Source organism: Gallus gallus, chromosome 5, assembly GCF_016699485.2.
Source record: "Gallus gallus isolate bGalGal1 chromosome 5, bGalGal1.mat.broiler.GRCg7b, whole genome shotgun sequence".
In the NCBI taxonomy this organism is placed as follows: Eukaryota; Metazoa; Chordata; class Aves; order Galliformes; family Phasianidae; genus Gallus; species Gallus gallus.
The window spans coordinates 17,713,759-17,733,913 of NC_052536.1; the positions used below are offsets into that span (position 1 = coordinate 17,713,759).

Here is a 20,155-nt window from a genome sequence, read left to right on the forward strand (position 1 = left end):
GAAAACTAGTACGAATTCATTTGGTCTCAAGTGCAATTTCATTTTTTGTTATTAAGCTTTAATGGAAGGAAAAGACACGATCAGAACAGTGTTTATTTCAATGATGATGCAATGTGATGGGTGCACTGCATAATGTCAGATGATATCAAAAGATGTGTCCTGGTGTAACCCGCCTTCTACATAGTGAGAAGGCTCTGAAAATACAGAAGGCAGCTAACAGCTTTGAAGCTGTTACTGGAAAGTTGTCATTTGCTTTCAATAACCGAATAGGATTTGTGATTATCTAGTGTTCCAAATTGCTCAAATGATTAGTTATGAAACCATGCCTTCCTTAGCATCTGAAAGGCCCATCTTATTTAATTTATTAAGAATTTTGTCCTGAGAGCTACATTGAAAAGAACTGCACAAAATCGACTTTAGGCAAGTTTTGAGTTCCTTGGTTTTGGGGCTGCATTACAGCAGCACTTGTTGACCCAGATTTCCCTCATGGGCTTTTCCTACAATCACACAGGGATGCCTGGAAGATGGGCACAAGTCCAGAACACTTTTGCTCTAACTATGCCTCCTGGACCAAAATGTACTGATGTGTCACTGCTCTGGGAGCTCACTGGGCTTAAGGAATGGCTCAACAGTTGTATCTGAATGAGCCCAAAAATACTGAGGAGACATGAACTAGAGGAAGCAGGACGGCTCATCAGTTTCACAACCCAGGGAGGCATTTCCTTTTCAAAACCATCCTTCCTAAAATATACTTTGTGTTAGTTTCTCTTCAGTTGCATATTTGTTGGTTTCAGAATTAGATCAACTCTCAGTGCCCCTTCCATAGATGTAAGATGATCACGCCATACTGTGTATTTACAAATATTTTATCAGGTAAAGACAGAGCAGAATTAAGAACCTATGAGGTATGAATCTTTTGTTAAGCAATTGTCATGGCAGATTCTGACAAGAACAAAAAAATGTCATAAAGCTAAGCAGTTGAAGATAATTTCCAACTTCTAATAAAAATAGTACATGGTACATCTATACATTTCATTGCAAAGGCTGTAACCGTGGAAGAAAGCATAGCACAATTTGATTCTGACAACCTGTAATTCAAGTTATACCACAGTTTAAATAAATATAAAAAAATAATTGGAAAAAACCCTCTGAAGTTCCTACATCATAGCTTTAAATCAAGAATAACAGAACCTAATATAACAGCATTGAAAACTTCCTATATTTTAGCTAAGGCTCAGGAGAAGTCTTAGAACATTAATGTTATAGCACAGCACAACATCACTTTGACTAAACTAACGATATACACATGAAAGGATATCTGACTGCAGAACAGAGTCTGAAGGGGAACACTAAGCAACTGGTAAGAAATTGGAGATGAACCATCATGTCTCCAGAGACAAATAGGAATTTATCGCATTGGACAAACAGTGCAGTAGGCACTGCAGAGTACAGGTCAGAGGAGAGCCTCAAAACGAATCCAAATGATCCAAGGGACAGAACGCCTCCCTGGGAGGTCACGGGCTTTTCAGCCTGGAGAAGGGAAGGCTCTCCTGAGAGCAGCCTTTCAGAACTTGAAGTGGGATTATAAGTAAGAAGATGACAAACTCCCTAGCAGGGTCTGTTGTGATAGAACAAGGGAAAATAGTTTCAATCCAAAGGGAGATTTAGACTGGATATAAGATGTTCTGTATAAGGAAGATGGAGAGGTACTGGAAGACACTGCCCAGAGATGCGGTGGATGCCCTATCCTTGAAGACATTCAAGATCAGGTTCCATAAGACTCTGAGTAACCTGATCCAGCTGTAGATGTCCCTGTTCTTTCCAGCAGAGTCAGACTAGATGGCCTTTAATTACCCCTTCCAACTCATCCCATTCTACATAGGATCATCAAATATCTTCATAAAAGCTTTGACTTCCCCAATACTGAACTCTCATCCAAAATAAATGAAATTTCTAAGCAGCTCTAACTTGGTCAGCATTGTTCAAACTCCAAGCTGTCAATTAAATCAATATTACCAATGAGGGGCAGTTTTCATAAATGTCAATCTACATACCAACTACTTATAGCAACGTGCAACTAACTCACTGAGTACTTTTCTTCCTCCTTTAAGACAAGACAATGACAAAAGATCATAATTAAATGTATTCTAACTGAATGCCTCTCACCAAGACTTTCATGGACTTATCTTCCAATTTGCTTCATAATACACAAGACAAATTCTACTACAGTAAAAAGGCTACATACATGATTTATTTCGGAAACCATGACAGTGGCTTTTTTGTTACTGCAACACCTTTAAATTCCAAATACCATTTCTTTGACCCAGCATCAAACTATTAGTCAAAACTGAGATCCACAATGGGATAAGTGACAGAAGAGTACAGTCAAAATTCACCTAAGATAATCGACTTATACTTCTGATAATAGAAAGGACACTGAGAAATCTAAGATACTTTGTTTGCTAAAATATCTGAAACATTTCAAAATGCTGAGAACTTTCTCTCACTAAAATGGCTTCTGTTACTTGCTTCATTGTAAAAAAAAAAAGATATGCATATACCCAGCTGCATGTATGTGTCTACAGACAAATACACTGTAGACAAACAAGAAAACTTTATGTAAGCTTTTGTTGACCAAATTGCTTTTGATTAAAATGTTATATTAATAAATTTGGTAATTTAGAGTTCATATCTGGTAGAAACATTCCTCTACTCTGCAGAATTTTTGGAACTCTGCAATAATCATCCAGACACCTCACAGACCGCCATATCACACCAAGGCCATTGGCTCAGATGCATATATTGAAAATGGTCCAGCCAACACTGTCTGATGAAATCTGGAGTCTTCCTATTAACAACTGAATTACAAACCAGATTAAAACATCAATACACTAAAACAAAATGCAAAATATCAGTAGAGGTAAGTTATAAACATTTTCTTAAAAGAAACCTTAAAAGAAAAGAAAAACAAAACAACACATACCTATATTTATAAAAATATTTACACATAATTAGTATCCTATTACCCATCAAAAATATCAAAATCAAACAATATTCTTTAAAGTTTTCATGCAAAAAAAAAACCCAAAATGCATCAAAACATTTCATTCACTGTGTAGTGAATAGGAGACAGATAAACTAAGAATTGTGCAAGAACGCCTGCCCTATTTCTTGAACAATTTAATCTGCAGTTATGAAGTTTAAAACAATCTTACTGCCTAGTAGAATCTCTTCCAAGAGACATATTAATCTGACATTAGTTTATTAAATGATAATTTGGTCCATACCATACAGCATCTAATTTTTAAGCAGAAAGTTGCAAACTAAGTGCTGCCCTTTTCCTGCTGCATGTTTAGGGGCTTTTCCAGAAATAAAGGTAAACAGGACTACATAAAGTACACTCCTATATACAGATTTTATGCTGAAAGGCCATTTGCGACAAGTTTGTGAGATAAGGCAGAATTTGCATTACTTTTCCTTGAAAATATACATGTTCAGTATTGCTTACAAATACTCTCTCAGTTCCAACCATCTACTGACAACAGAAACAGGCTCAAGATAACAGAAAGTGATTTGTAAAGTATTTCCTTATGATGCAGCTAAGTTCCTATAATACATCTGTGTTTTGTTAACTTTCCTTCATTGGGAGTAAAAGAAAAAAAAATCTTTATTTTTTTTTAAATGAGACCTTTCTACCATTATCCCCAAACAGATAAATTACTGTGGTTTAACCCTTACCTGATAGCAACAGATTCCGAGGACTTCTACTTGGATATGAGAAGCAGGATCCTTTCAGAAGGGGAAGGAATGAAGGCAACATCAAAAAGTTAGGTGTCAGAATTAGATTTTAAGGGGAAAAATTAGAAAGCAGAAGATTATGTAAGTGAAGTTCTTATGATGAGATTTGAAAAAACAAATATCAAAAGATAGGCAAAATAAACAGTCAGAGGAGATGTCGAACTGAGTTCTCATTTCTTCCACTCCTCTGTCCCTGTCACTTTGCACATGAAATGAGGTGATAAAAATGATGTAATGATAAATGAGGTTATGGAAGGTAATGAAGAGTTTTGAAAGTAATTAAGGACAGCAGAAAGATGATTGTACAAGATTTAGAAGACTGAACAGTGAGAAAACCTGCTTCACCTACAATGTACTGAGTTCCACATGTGAAAGGCAGGAACTACTTTTCACAGCTGCGGACAAGGCTCTACCACTATACCATCCTGTCGCACCCCAGGTCTTGGAATCACAACTCTCCCATCACAAAGAGATCAAATATGGCTTTTATAGCATGCTTTGTAATTATTTCAAACTTAAATCTCTTCTTCTCACACTTTTTCCTTTTTTGCCCCCCTACTATTCTTTGATTACATTTTGAGAAGTCATATGATCTGACACTAGTGAAAAAGTAATGTGCATTTTTGCCAAATCTTTCACTACGAATTTCAGCATTTCTACATCAAATACTAAAAAAGTTTACAAAATACTCTTAGGACAGTTTTAGAATACTTACGGAGTTCTGTTGTCATTACTCTTAAACCCAAGCTGTTCTTCAAACATTTGCACAATTCTTACATGTTTACTATATAATCTCTATAAATAAACAAGTTTCCAGTCTTTTCAATTAGGCTAAGTTTAACTTAAAATTTTACACTTTACAATGTGCTTATCATGTCTGGATGCCTAAATTCAAATGATACTTGGGAAGTTTTGAAGAGTTTTATTTTATTGGCCTGTTTGTTTCAGTAGCATGATCTCACATTTTAGGAAGTTTTTTCTAATCCCACTCACAAAGGCATCATATCAAACATTGTTTTCCAAGATAACTTATACATCACACACCTCCTTGGAAGCCTTTAGATTACATAGTTGGCTATTTTGACTAAACACTTCATTTAGAATGGCTTAGAATGGTTTAGTGTAAGTTCTAGAGTTTTGACATTTTAGAGATCGAATTATGATCACGGATAGACATCCTGTAAATTTAAGCCTAACCACAAGCAAAGAAGAACAATGGCTGTGCTTTAGTTTTCTGGCACTCAAGAATGTAAAACTGTTAGACACTACCCAAGTTCCGATCTTTTCTGCCTACTACAGGGACTGACACAAGCATACATTAAGACAGCCAACCGGTAAGGGAAAATTTGTAGACATTTTCCTACAACCATGGGTGCACCATGGGTGACAATAAGTGTTGCATCAATTACTATAGAATTCATTCTGTTCAGATCTAGCTGTGTCAAATATTGCACATTTATGCAAAAAAAAAATCACTTATCTGTGCCTCAGGGTTGCTGATGGGATAGGTACCCCAGTAATCCTTTGAGGGAACATACTGACTGACGAATAAGGAGGTGCAAGAAGGGAGCAGATCAAATTTGTCTGAGCCAGTAAAACAAATTAACCTTAGAGGCAGAGAAACAAAGACATTCCCATTCCTGTCAGTTTTCAAAAAAGCTTAAGCAGCAGGTACAACAATGTAGGACTGAAATTTTGAAGAGGAGTCCTGAGGAAAACAAATTCATAATGGAAAATTGGCAACTGACTTTTTTCACTGTAATAACAGGTATTCAAATGGGAAAGAAGAGAAAAAGCAAACATTGCCAATATTTTGGCATTTGTAGGAGATGTCAAAAAAAAAGCGTATCTAGGTTCTCTACAGCTTTAACCTGAGGAAAAAAAAAATCACACATTAATGCTGCAAAGGAGCTGACACTTTTCATCTGCAGCCCACTCAGCCAGGGAACATCCACTTATATACCCTTATGCATTATTCACCAGGAAAATTGAAATAATCCACCAGTGGTTAAGCAGTTCAGAATCAAATGTAAATCAAGGGAAAGCAGTTAAGAATGTGGATCATTCACAGCCTTCTCTGAACTCCCAACTCCTCCACAGCGGAAGCCTGGAGTTTGCAGGAGCCGCCCAGATCCTTGTAGCCCCACTCCTGGCTGTGGGTGCTTGGTGTAGTTTAACCTGCCAATCAGCCACTTCTGGAATGACAGCAAAAGCACAAACCCATGACCATGTTTCATTTATGGTCACATTCTCCCTTCATGTCCATGGAGGCGGATCCTTTGGCACATAGCAGAGAAAAACCTGACTTCTATATTAAAAAAGTCCTCCTTTGCTTTAGCACTAACTATAATTCATAGTTTATTTTCATTCTTTATCTGAATGGCAATACAGTAGTCAAGCACAAAAACAAATTTAAACTTCTACCTTCACTGAAAAAATGTTTTATAGAAGTTACTGCTGACACCACCTTTATCTTCAATAGGAAGCTTTAATGGGATTTAGCTTAAATTATGGTCCATAAAAATTATTTCATTATTTTATTATGTCTGATCTCGCTGTTTTACTGTGTTCTCCTAGACAGAAATCAAACTCATTTTTAAATCACAGTGAGAAATGAAAGGTCTGCTAAGAAGCTCTAACTACTTATTTAATGTGAACAGTAGAGGGGTGTATAATTTCTGCAACTTCATACAAATCACCTTGGAGAAATTTTCAGTGAAATTTACATAAACATTACATTGCAAAGTACTTCCATGAATCTGAATTTATTATCGTTGATGCATATTCAGGATGTTGTAAACCCCTGCATTGATGTTCTTTATCAGAATCTAATAGTTTTAATGCCTCTGGTTTAAAGGACAACCATTATACTGCTTGTACTTTTTTCCAGTTTTTCCCCCAGAGACATATAGCAAAAAAATTTTCAGTTAAATGGAAATTGATGTTTATTTTTCAGTCAAGACAGTGTCATGTTAAAAAAAAATTGTATCCTTAATCACCTACTTATTTATATCGACAATCAGTTGAACTCAAAAATTCTGTTTGCAACCAGAGCTTTGATCTCATGAAATTACAGAGTGTCAGATTATGGACGAAAACGTTCTTGTCCTAAATGCAAAACTTGAAAGCGTCAAACAACAAATAAAAATCAAATATGCCTTACTCTGGATGGCAAAAAAATTCACCCTTTCAATCCTTTCAGTTGTATTTTTGACTGACAGAAAATACAAGATTAAAAAATCCTAATTGGTATATATTCCACATAACATGAGAGAAGTATTCTTTTGTCAAAGAGAAAGAAAAGAGAAAATAAGACTAATAAAAACATCCACCTGGAATTCAAGGTGAAATAGTTTTTTCAGTAAGAAATTGGCTAGAATCTTAAGTCACATCATCTTTTACATGGTTAGAAACACTACTGACATAACATTACACTAGCAACTCATTTTCCTGTACTTCAGTTGTAATTCCTTTCACTCTGCTGGAGTGTGACATCTACGCTGTATTGAGTAGCACCGACTCAGAGAGCAGCCATCCACAGAGACATAGTTTAGTGATGGGAAATAGGAACCAAAGTCAGAGAGAAAAGAGCAAGGCTGTCACTTTATGGAAATTACCAATAGATTCTTAGTGTTCACATAGACCTAGACTGATACTCTACTCTCACAGTGCCTTCTTGATTTCTGGACAGAGATCTCTCTCTACATCTCCCTAGGAAATCCAAGCACAAACACATCCTCAAAACAAAGTTAACATCCAGTTCTCAGGATCTTGAATATTTTAAGCATGATGTTTTCACTATAAAGTTGTACTAAATTTTCTACAGAACATATAGATAAATTATTTGCTAAAAGTGGCCCGTAAGCTTGAAACCAACCAAAATTAACACACAGTCATATACTCAAAATCCCTATTTGATTATTCATTTAGATTGAATAACTCAGATCTCTGATGCTTCTGTTCCTATTCCAGGACACAAAGCAGTAGCGCTCTAGAAAAAAAAAAAAAAGACGGCAAATATTTTGCCAAGTACTTCAGACCTGACACCTCTCTTCATGTGCAAACTATACTGACCTTATCCCAAATCTGTATGCCTTAAAAGATAAAATCTTAAGCATCTGAAAACAGAGAAAAGATTTTGATTTCAAGCTTCTTTTGGGTCAGTGCTTTTTGCACTGATTTTCCTCTAGAGGAAAAAAAAAGAAAAAAATAGACCATAATGGCTTTATTTTATAAGTGTAACTCTCATCTGTGCATGTTCAGTTTTATGCAATCAAAAAATGTTCAGTTTTGCAGAAAATATTTTTTTAACTGATCATAGAAAAGTTTAACTAACTGATCTGGATTTTTTCCTTTTAAATATCTGTTCTTATCTTGCCGCATCAGAAGTAAGCAACCTATAAAATGGTATTTTAAGCAAAAGCATGAAAGCTATTTGAAAAAGGACAGCATAATTTTATATGTATCTTGCAAAAGCTACATAGCTCTTACGAGATACATACAGATGTGATGGCTCTATCACAAAGCAAAAATGATCAAAGAATGGATATACGTGAAGTGTCATGACTAAAACCCACTTTTTGTAGCCCTACACCTACAGACCTGTATAAGGAAGTTAAGTCACAGATCATTGGGTTGTGGGTTTTGTTGTTGTTGTTGTTTTTTGTTCTGTTTTTGCAGCAACTCCAATGACTACATATAGCCTGACATCCCATAAAACAACTTCTGGACCTGAACACTTCACCCTTTCAAGTAGCTGTGCTCACTATAACTTAGCAAATATCATTGGTCAATGATATTGCAATAGCACCTCCCAGTATCAATATCTCCAACTTACACAGTCCTTTCTTAGTACCTCTCATGTAGCATGAATTACATAGGTATTACTAAAGTCAAATTTTAAGAGTATTTACCAAGAAAGAGTGAAAAATCCAGCAGTAAAATCTTGCCAAAATTCTGAGACTTCTTTAACACAATATGATACTGGGTTGACTTTTCCTTAGCGCTTGGAAGCAATTCAACCAGAATAAAGAATCTAATCTTCTAGAGCATCTATTTTAATGACTCACTATTTCTTTTTTTTTTTTTTTTGAGCTATCACAAAGCTCAACGGACTTGAGCATGATTATTAAAACATCGCAAATAAAAAAAACACCCTTTACATTTCTCAAAATGAAAAAAAACAACAATTTAGCTGTAACCAATAAAGGACATTCTAAAATTAGAGCCTGTTGTGATATGGATGGTAACAGTGTCTCAGCCATATGCTGGTGTAATCTATAAAAACTATATTCAAAGCTTATGTCATTTTAACTTTTTCAGAAACCAGCACAACCAGTACCATACATGAACCTAGCATTAATCAATCATTTTAGATTTTAATCTGCATATAGCACTGTATCAGTAAAAACATCTGGGTTGTTTGGATGCCTCATCCCTGGAGGCATTCAAGGCCAGGCTGGATGTGGCTCTGGGCAGCCTGGTCGGGTGGCTGGCAACCCTGCACATGGCAGGGGGGTTGAAACCAGATGATCATTGTGGGCCTTTTCAATTCAGGCCATTCTACTATATCAGAAGTACACTACAACTTTATCTTCATTTATCAAGAATATGCCATTACCAAATGCTATATGTAATAAAATGGGAATTCTTTGGTTTTGAATAACTCTTTAGTTCCAACTTACTCCATTTTTTTTCCCCACCGAGATGAAAGACGTAAACCCAAAGAGAAGCAGATCTTTTTTTTAATCTGCAAAGAACATAGATATTCTCTAGATTGCATTAGCTGTAGTTCACTTGCTGCCAGCAACAGACTTACTAGATTTTGTCTTTTTCCTTCTCAAAGCAGAAACTCGAACACACCCTAAGATAAGACACTAGACTAAATCCGTAATAAATTATGTGGATTGCATCAAGATTTACACTTCTTTAATGCAGAACACGATCTGTTACTTGCATAACAGAGTTTAGACACATGAAAATTTCCCTCATCAGCTGGCACAGAATAAACTCCTCCGGGGATTATTTAAAAGCAGCCATGGCTGGAAAACAGAAACACAAACAGCTTCACAAAAAGGACAGCGCCCAGGACACAGAAAACCCCAGGTCTCTGCTGCAGGCAGGTGGTCACTGCCATTCTGGGGATGCAGTGTCTCAGCATCCAGAGTAGGGAGCTGCCGTCATGGCAACCCAAACATCCCCAGCACAGGCCCTCTATGCTCAGCACCGCTGCTCAGCCCCAGCCTTTACAATAACAGGCCTTCCTCCATGCTTCCAGGTTGTAGTTCTGCACAGTGGAGAAACACAGCCTCCAAAAGGGGGGAATCCTTACATTTATTTTGTTAGGTTTTTTTTAAATAATCCTATAACTTTATTTTTTTTTTTTAATAGAAAATGAAGTTAATGAGAAAAAAAACATGATGTTAAGCTCTGACTATATTTATTGCCAGGATATGACAAAAAAATTCTATTAAGTACTCTACTGTAAATTTTGAGATAGATGAAAAATTATGCTCAATTGAGTAATTCATGTTTGCCAAGAAATCACTTTTGAAGTGTACCTTCTACTGTAACACCAATACTCCACAAGATCAAAAGCACAGTTAACCCACTGGAATTTTGACTCCACGAGATCTTCTCTCACTTCATAAATAAAAAACCCTCCTCACAGGCACGTGTAAAGAAACCTTCGCTAGCTTTGGAGGTAAACTGGCCCAAACTTTAGTTTTTGGCAATAAATAAGATAAACCCTTCACCATCCAACAAGAATAAGAAAAATGCATGTACTACCATTGTGCACAACCAAGCTAGTAAAACAAAAAGTTTATTTCAGCAGATTTTGGACCTAAAACATGCCCAGAGGTCAAGAGGAATGATTCAATAAACATTACATCAAAATAATTACTGTAGTTTGTTTCAATGTGAATGAATCTTAGATATTTTAAAGCATCAGATTCTTTCAGTGTTTTCTGTTTTGAGGTTCTCGAGCAAAGAAAGAGCTTTTTAGTTTGCTGAATAAATGATAGACAGTTTCAAAATAACATCACCCTTATTCTGTAACATTTACAAATGAATATGTAACTGAATCTCAAAATATGCATTTTAAAACCTTGTATTTTGTTGTCCTTTTCAATATGTTTCAGTTGGCTTGAAGAAGAATGATTATCACATAGCACATTGTTTATAACAAGGAGAAAAATACAGTTCTGTACCATAACGTCCAAAGTATTTTCTGTATTAGTAATTCAGCTGATGCAAGTTTGCTTTTATTTAATTGAAATAAATAGAGTTAGATTAGTTCTTACATTTCGCTGTCTCTTATTGTTATCTTCACAAGTAAGATAGTGCATCCATTGCTAACTAAGATGTCTGACTATAGATTGTTAAGCTAATGGGTCAAAAGAAAAAAACACTTTGTCCTAAGTATGGTGTACAAAGGAAGAATGTCACCGGACTCCTGGGGCATCCTTAGCTATTTTTATTTCCTGAGCTCCAAACACACATCACAGGACTTCTAACACACACAAGTCCATGACTCCAATGTAGGGTGAACAACATATTCTACAAATGATTGTAATTCCTTATTTCTCCTAAAACAGTCTTTTCTTGGAGGACGGTCAACTATCAATTCATTGGTAGCAGACAACACTATTATAAAACAGGGCAACCTCAGCCAGTATCTGCAACACAACATTTAAGATACCACAGCACTCAAGATATCCAGGCTCAGGTATTTCATACAACACTTTGAGAATTTTCTGCCATTTTCTCATGTTTATCTCTCACAATAAACATAAGCAGAGTTTTAGCTTTCTATCAACCAGATTCTAAGAATGTGCAGAAGATTATCCTTTGCAGGACTGAAATTCAGCCTTACTTTCTTTTCACGTGGGTAGCAAAGAAGGTATATTTCTGATTCCAAAAAGCTTACAGTTTCATACAAAATTTGTGAGGCAAAGGACAAGTCAACTAGCAGAAGTCTTCGCAAGCTCCCCAGATACAGGAAAAGGTTGTATCTCTTATGGGAATAGGAGTTAAGCAGCTAAGAAAAAAAAGCTTGAAAGCACACCAAGGTACCATTCTTAAGAGAACAGGAATGGAGCCTGCCCTGACAAAAACAGAAGTACAATGAGGAAAAGTGAAATGATGGAAAGAATCATAATTAAGTAGATAATTGATCTCAAACAGACAAGATGCCATTAAGTATAAATAAATAAATGCTAACTACAGCTGGAATTATCAGTTAAATCTAATGTGGAACATGAATTACTTGGTAGCAGCATTCAAGAAAAGGTTATAGTAGATAACAAACTGATGACACAGACAAGACTGAGGCAGACAGACAAACTCATTCTAACCATTTTTCAAGACAGACCTATATTATTATGATAATACAGGACCAAGCTAAGCTAGCCTAATACGCTTGCTCAGAAATTCTCTGGTGTTAAACGTGGCTGGACAGAAAGCTCTCTTTGCCCTTGTACGTAAGCATTATCAAAGCTCCTATTTACATTCAAATGACATAGAAATACCTGAAGTTGAGGGGTTAGGGGAAAAAAAAAAAAAAGGAAAAAAAGCAAATACAACATTGAGATACAAAGGGAGCACTGCCTTAGGCACACAGTTCCCAGCGTGCAACAACAGTATTAGGTACTGTAGCAACTGGAAAGAGCAACACGAGAGGAGAAGCATTATAACAAAGATATGACGACAGAAGGCCCAGCACAACAAAAAGGTGCTGTAAAGAAAGGGAAAAAGAATGCTCACCGGTATCAAAAGATTCCAGGTTCACCGAGGAAAGCTTCACCAAGGAGGGATCTCCAGAAAGACACCCTTCCCCAGGGACAGTCAGCCCTTAAATGGGGTCTAAGAGAGGTGCAGCCAGGCTCCACCCCTTCTGATCACAGCGCAATTGCCTTCACCTGTGCTCCCAGGGCTAAGCTGGTCCTTTCCCCAGGTGCTCAATCAGTGGTTCAGGCCGTGACTCAACAGTTACCATACAGGTGTGTATCGTCGAGAGAGAACTGAGGGGACAAGATGAGTGTCCAGAAGTCCAGGGAATCTCCAGAGAATATTAAAATGGTCTGATTAGCTTAGTCCTAGGAATTTATTCAGAACTGTTAGGGAACATCAGTTACTGTGCTGCTATATGCTAGGTCAGCACAAGTGGTTCTCAGTTGGTTTTCATCCCATAATTATCAAATGTATATAAACTACTGCATAGTAGAATCCCAGCCCTTGCCAGGTCGGTATCAGATTTCTTGTGCTAGCTGGTGGCTTATGCGTAAAGGAGTAGAGCTTTCCTCCATACCAGTTCCCTACCACCTAGCTGTTGGTGCATTTTTAAGGTACAGGTCCGCTGAGTTAGGCCCCCCTCTCTGTTACAGTGTACGTCTCCTCCTCCTGGGAGAATATCTCCTCCCTTTGTACAGATAACCGCTTAACACTGAATGATAAATAAAGACACCCTGGAATACTGATGAATAACTGAGAAAAAATTTTAGCTGCTAGTGTCGTAGAATCTTTATTCAGAGACCTAAAAACATTTTTTGGAGAATTATTTTGAAATACTCAATCCTCACCTGAAATATAGCTATCAAAATGTAATATTCTGCTTTTTATTTTGTTTTCATACTCACTGTTTTCTTCAATTTTAATTCTGTGACCTCTCAGAAACAGAATCTCACAAATATATCCTCCCCTATATTTTCCCATAATAATATCATAGCCATTTTCTCTGGCTATTTTCATTCATTTGTTCTCTGTCATGGCTTTTCCTAGTCATAGAAGAAGAATTATGTAAAAATAGGCCACAAGAAACTAGACATGCTTGATATGCATAGCAAAAATAGAGCTCTTTAGCACCTGGCATTCTCAAGGGTGTTAATGAATCTGGCAAGATAAGCCATGCTTTGACCCGAAATAAAAAGCTAAACCCTCAAAAGATAAATTCAGGCTAACATAAAAGAATACTATGGACTTGTGGCCTCTTGATTTCTTGCATCATATAACCCCAGAAGTCTGGACAATTGCTATGTGGAGAAATAGGAGGGAGTGCCTCCTTTTGAAAGCAGTAAGAAAGACAGTGATCTGGGATCAGAGTGTAATGCATGACATATAACATGCTTTGGTGGGATGGGGGCTGTAGACACTCCCATCTGCAGGAATGTGACACATGGCACACATAAAAACACTGATTCCGGTCTGCTTGACCTCTCCGAGGTCAAGTGCTTGCACTCCCAGAAATGCTGGAAGTACTGATGGCTGGATGTTAGATTAGCAAAAAAATAAAAAGGAATGAAAGATTCAAAGGACAAATCAGCAAGCTGGTAGTCTGCACTTCGAAGGGTTTTTCTGCAGCAACAAATAATTTTTTCAGGATAAATAAATGATGTGTTAAATCATACATTTGACAAGGTACATTTAAAAGTGAAAACACACCACAGTGTTCATGTTTAATTTCACTATTCCAGATAGGCTGGACCAGGCTCTGAACAACCTGATCTAGCTGTGAATGTCCCTGTTCACTGCAGGGGAGTTGGACTAGATGACCTTTAAAGGTCCCTTCCAACTCTGATGATTCTATGATTCTATACAGGAAAGGCTGTAATACAGAAGATTATATATAAAGAAAGAAAACTTATCAAATAGTATTTTTTTCATAACAGAACACACGTTAGAAGGAAATAAGGCCAGTCAACTTTCACAGTTTTCTTGTTTCTGAGAAAGAAACAGCTACAGTGATAGTTGGTGGTGTACTGAAGTATTACCAGCCTGCCCACTAGGTAGGCTGATGTACTGAAGTCCTAATCTACTGAGTTACCAGAAATATATAAATAAAAACAAAATAGAGAAACCCCTACACTTATATAAATAATGTAATTGTAAGGTTGTCATCTCTTCCTGCCTCTTCAATCTAATAAATCTTGCTTCGCTTTCATTCAACACGAACTGCATCCAATTACAGACGCTTTCTCACTCTCTTGCAAGATTTTCTGAGTTAAGATGGTATCATAATTGACTGAACAGTTATTTCAGCAACATTATGTAGAAGACGGTGCAGGAAATAATCTTTTGACTTTAAAATCTGATCATATAATTGGCAGGACACACATAAAAAGTTAAGAAAAAAAAGTAATAGTTTAGAGATTCCTTGAGAAGCAATCTTGCTGCACATCAGCACGATTCCCAGGCTATGCAGTGCGTGTAAACTACACTGCCCCAGGCAGACTGTAGGAGACTATCCAAATGGAAGATGCCTGGTCAAGTATCAGGGAATAAGCAAAAAGAAGTGCTGCACAAAAATTATACCAATAAGCTTAATCCCTAACTGGCTTATTTATTTATATTTAAATCTATACGTATTATTCACTGTCAAATGCAGAGGGAGATAGCCTAGGAAATAAAACCTTACGTCTAATTGGTTAAATTGGAGAAATTAAAAATTGACACCCTTCAATAAGGGCCATCCATAAATCCCGTTGTATATTATTATATTAAGAAATTATTTATATTTTCAACTAATCCTGAAAACTCAGAAAGCCAGATAACACAAAAACAATTTCCCTTACATACTTAAAAACAAAGTTAGGGCAAGAAATAATATACATGTCCTTTAGGACTATCATGTGTTACTAGAGAGAAACAAGGAGACCAGTAAACCAGACAAAATAAGGCATCCTACTGAATTAGCAGCCTTCAGGACTGCAAAACTGTTTTTTGTTTGTTTGTTTGTTGGTCAAAGAAAAGGAAAAAAATTTCCAAACATCATCTCATTAAAATAGAGGCAGAACGTCAGAAAAAGTTCAAGTAGTTTCAACTGTCTTGGGATCCCTAAGGAGATCTGGTTTAAATATTCAGGAAGCGTTTACTCAGAAGGTATTTTCAATAGTATGACAAAAACTTGACTGCAAAAAGATATAGCTTGTTGAGAACTCCAAAGAGAAGGCTGTCAACATAGACACAGGAACACCAGCCTATGAGATAGAGATATAAACAGAGTAACAGCAACAGTGAGAAATACTGTGAGCAGTGTGAAATACAGTGTGAAATATTACACTCATTATGAAGCAGCATGCTTCAAAGCCTATCCCTTTATCAAGCCTCATCTGTAATTTGACAACAAATGGTCTTCTTTTCCTTTTAAAGAGACTGTATACTACAAGATCAACTTTCCCTGAAATTCTGACGTTAATAACATGATGTTAAAATCAGATTATTCATAATATATTAAAACAAATTTCTTCAGTGAAGCCTAGGTTCTTAAAGCAAATTGCCAAACCATTGTATATGGAATGGAAAACATAACGGGAACTTAATTTTGATACATAATCTTGTTTGGAAGAAAAACAGTATGCTTAACTGAAATGTTGGTAAAGTTATGTAAATTTAGCATAATAGAAAGAGGAGCTCCAAGTCAATGAAGTGTACTGAATCTGTTCAAGATGGAAGAGATTAGCAATTACTGAAAAGTCATGCCTGAAACAGTTATTTGAACCATTTGAAAAGAAAAATATCATCCTTGCCAATCACTAAGCTCATACAAATGCTTAGTGAGTTGTTTTGCATGACTGGAAATTGAACCAAGTTGCTTCTGCATTCGGAAGTCTATCCTTAACCAAATTCAAATATTCCATGGAATATATTTCTCTTTCCAAGCAGGAGTTGTACTGAACCTGATTATTTTCAATAACACAGTGATGCACATACACACTGGCACACAAAAAGGTGACATTTTTCTAAGTTACAGATAAACATTCCTGTCTATGTCCTTAAGTTTGTATTCTACTGGTAGTCTCATTATGTAAAGGAAATAAATGGTGCCTGGAAAGACATGTAAAAAAGTCCTCAGCATAAGGATGTACATTACATCCAGTTTCTGTTTTTTCCCCTCTTTTATTTTTCAGTCCAACTCTACATACACCATGGGAAATACAGGAATATTTTTTAGGACAAATAGAAAACCACAGGATTCTGCACACGTTTGCATAAGTTTCCCTGAAATTAATGCCTCCTATTTTTTTCCATATTTTTATGGAAACTACAACAGATGTAGGGAGCACAGTAACACGATTTGATAGAGCAAATTATCAGCTACAAAGTTCTATTCTTCAACAGTCCATTAACTATGCATTTACACAAGCAATGAACAATAGCCTATGTACTGCATCTGTAAAAATGTGCATCAGCTACGTAACCCACTGTTTCACTGCTGCTGTGATGATGATGTTCCTAGAAAAATGCTACTCGTGCAGTCCATCTTTCATTGGCCTGAACATATGGAAGTCAGAAGGCACCAAATCTGCACTGTATGGTATGTGTGGTAGGACAGTCCAGCCAAGATTGGCAAAACTCTCCAGTCTTCAGACTGGTATGAGGCCTAGTATTATTGTCTTGCGAGAGCAAGGTTGTCTTCTTCTGTGGCCTAACACTGAAAATTCAAGCCTTCAGCTTAGACAGTGTTGTGATGTAGCAGTCAGAGTTGATGGTTTGTCTGGATTCCTGGATATCCAGAAGGATCACCCCTTTCCTATCCCACAAGACAGTGCACTTCATTTTACTCCCTGAGGGCTGCGTTGTGAACTTTTTATTTAACGAGGAATTCACACATCACTGCTTCATGGACTGCTGATGTTTTGGCTCCAGTTCATAGTGGTGATACCACATCTCATTGCTGATAGTGATGCAAACTGCCACCTTCAGCCTCATATTGGTTCAATATGTCCTGACAAATTTGCATATGATGTATTTTCTGTTCCTGTGTGAGCTTTCACGGAACGTTGTGCAAACATTGCCAATATTCCAGCATTACCACCATCATTTCCAATGCACTGAAGCCAATATTCAGCTCCGTGCGTGGTCTTTTGGTCATAATCCACCACTTCACACAGATAAATTGATTGAGGCACTCTTCATTTTGTGTTGTGATGCTGTGCATGGCCATCCAGATTGTGGCTTCTTTCACATTGCTGTCACCACTATTAAAACACACCACCCACTACATCACTGTGCTCACATCCACTGTTTGGTTTCCATAAACATTCAGCAAATGTCAGTGAATGTCAGTGGGTGCCACGGAGGAATTCAGTGACACACCTTTTCTTCATGCTCACTTCCATGTCAGACGCCATTTTGTCAGACTGCCCCTCTGCTGCCATCAGTCACACGGCAACAAAATGTAATGCAGTATTGATGGAAGGGTTCCATCTATACTGTTGTACTGCCAACATCCTCTACTGACACTGTGGGCCAAGAGAATAAAATAGGAGGCATTACTTTCAAAGCAGCCACTGTTTTTCTCAGTTTGGCCTACATCTATTTTTGACCTGGCTTCACAGCTTAATTGTTTGAAATCCTGCATAGTGTTTGCCATAATCTTAGAGAGCTCTTGAGGCTCATGCTGAAAAGTGATCTAAAGAAAATATGTTAGCTTTTTCAGGAATACTAGAGCTCTCTGTACAACACTTCAAACAATTTGCCTTCTTTATTATTCCTAATTTGGCTGCAACATATCTTACAGCTGCAGTGAAGACTCTGTGCCTCATCTTACAGCACTGGGCCTTCTGATATACTGAAATTGGTGATGCCATCCAAATGTTCCTGTTTTGTCTCTATATAGATATAGTGGTTAAAATGTACTGATCCAAAGGACAAACTCTCCTAAAACCACACAATTACAGAAAGTCTAGGGGTACAGATTTTAATGGACCCTGAGATAAATTAGCACCAAGACACTTAAAATTAAGGTAACACTGATCAAACAGCAATCAAACTCCCCACCAATTCCATGATAATTTATTATATTCTATTTAGACTTTCTTTCAAATTCAGTTCAGCTCCTTGTTGCTAAACAGAGTGGCTTTAGGACAGTCTATTAAAAAAAGCAAAAAAAAAAACCTACCAAAAACACCATAGAAATGTGGTCACAGGATGCAGAAGAATCAAAAAGGCTGAGCTAGAGTAAAGGTCCAGCTGGTACAAACATTATTAGAAGCAAGATACATCTGTTTAATGAAGAAGTTATCAATTCTAGAACAATTCACAAATGGATCCAAAAGTATCAGATAGCAAGATTCAGATCTAGTTTTCCAAACCCTATCTATTCTTTATTACAGGCTTTAGACAAGACTTCTTTTTTTTTTTTTTTTTTTAGTTATAATTCAGTTAATGCAGGAGTTAGCTAATACAAATTCTGTAATCTGCACTATGGAGAAGGTCAGACTGCATGATCACATTAAACTTCTTTCAGCTTTAGAATTTATGATCTATAAAATTGAGTCAGAAATCACTGAACAAATTTCACCTCCCGTATAAACTCAGAAGTACTTTCTTCTTAAATTCTCTAAGCCTAATTTGACATACTCTGGCCTTGCCCCCTAAGGCATCCCAGGGCAGGATGCCTATTTTTATCCAGAAGAGTGGCTGGGAAAGGTGGTTTCTCAAGGAAGGGGTTGCCCACTTCCTTCTTTTAGTGTCTCCAGGGGGTTCAGGCTGTAGGGGTTTTGCACAAGATCTGGCCTTGAGCTGAAACAATTCAGCCAAGCACATCAAACTAGTGCTGCACTTTAGTGAAAACAGAACTGCAACTTACACAGAGGTGAAGTTCACTCATGGAGAATAACAAAAATCATTATCAGAAGTTCAAGTTTGGCAGAAACATTAGTGGAAAAATTCAGCATTTGAGAGCTCTGGGGTATCTGCATTGCTGTCTTATAATATGATCCCTGACCTGACAATTTACCTCAGCGGAATTATCCTTTAATGTATTACACCAGAATTGTTGAGGATAGTAAAATCTACTCGATTACTTTACTTTATTTAAAAGAAATTACTCTTGTCCATTTGGTAATGCTCGATATCCAAAAATACATTCCTGTTTTATCTCCAGACGGAACAATCATGCAATTATACCTGGTATATTCTCAAATCATTTTTCCTTCTCATTATGTTTTAAGGCTTTTTTTTTCCTTTTCTTTCCTTAACATAATTTTATCAATACTATTTGTCTTGATTTTTTAATTCATCAGCTTGCATTAGTTCTCCATATAGACTATGACTTTATTTTCCATTACACTACTTCAGAAGCTTCAAGCCAGTGAAGGGTATTAAAAAGCAAAATCAAAAAAAACCACTACTGGAGAAAGGATTCTGCTCCATAATGAAACAGCATGCAGGTATGTTAAAAACAAACAAACAATAATAATAAATAAAAAAATAAAAAGCCACAATTTCCAAACTGCTGATACTAGCCTGGAGGGAGCAGAGAAGGCGAGCAGCATTTCTCCTGATGAGGAGTCTGGCAGACTAGGAGCTAGCTAGAAGGCAGACTGGGGGAATCTATTTCCAACTACCTGGGTCT

The 20,155-nt window shown here is 36.8% G+C and overlaps 1 protein-coding gene across 16 annotated transcripts in view; it reads right to left on the bottom strand.

The window, feature by feature from the left end:
* The window catches only part of SHANK2 (SH3 and multiple ankyrin repeat domains 2), a 343,211-nt gene that overhangs the window by 233,870 nt on the left and 89,186 nt on the right, over positions 1-20,155 (bottom strand). For 12 of the 16 annotated variants that reach the window (XM_040701785.2, XM_040701784.2, XM_015286880.4 and 9 more), the window contains one exon: positions 3,739-3,789. The exons of the other annotated variants lie outside the window; for them this stretch is intronic. In XM_040701785.2, coding sequence (XP_040557719.1) covers positions 3,739-3,789 — 51 coding nt within the window. The remainder of the gene's footprint in view (positions 1-3,738; positions 3,790-20,155) is intronic. 16 annotated transcript variants of the gene reach the window in all.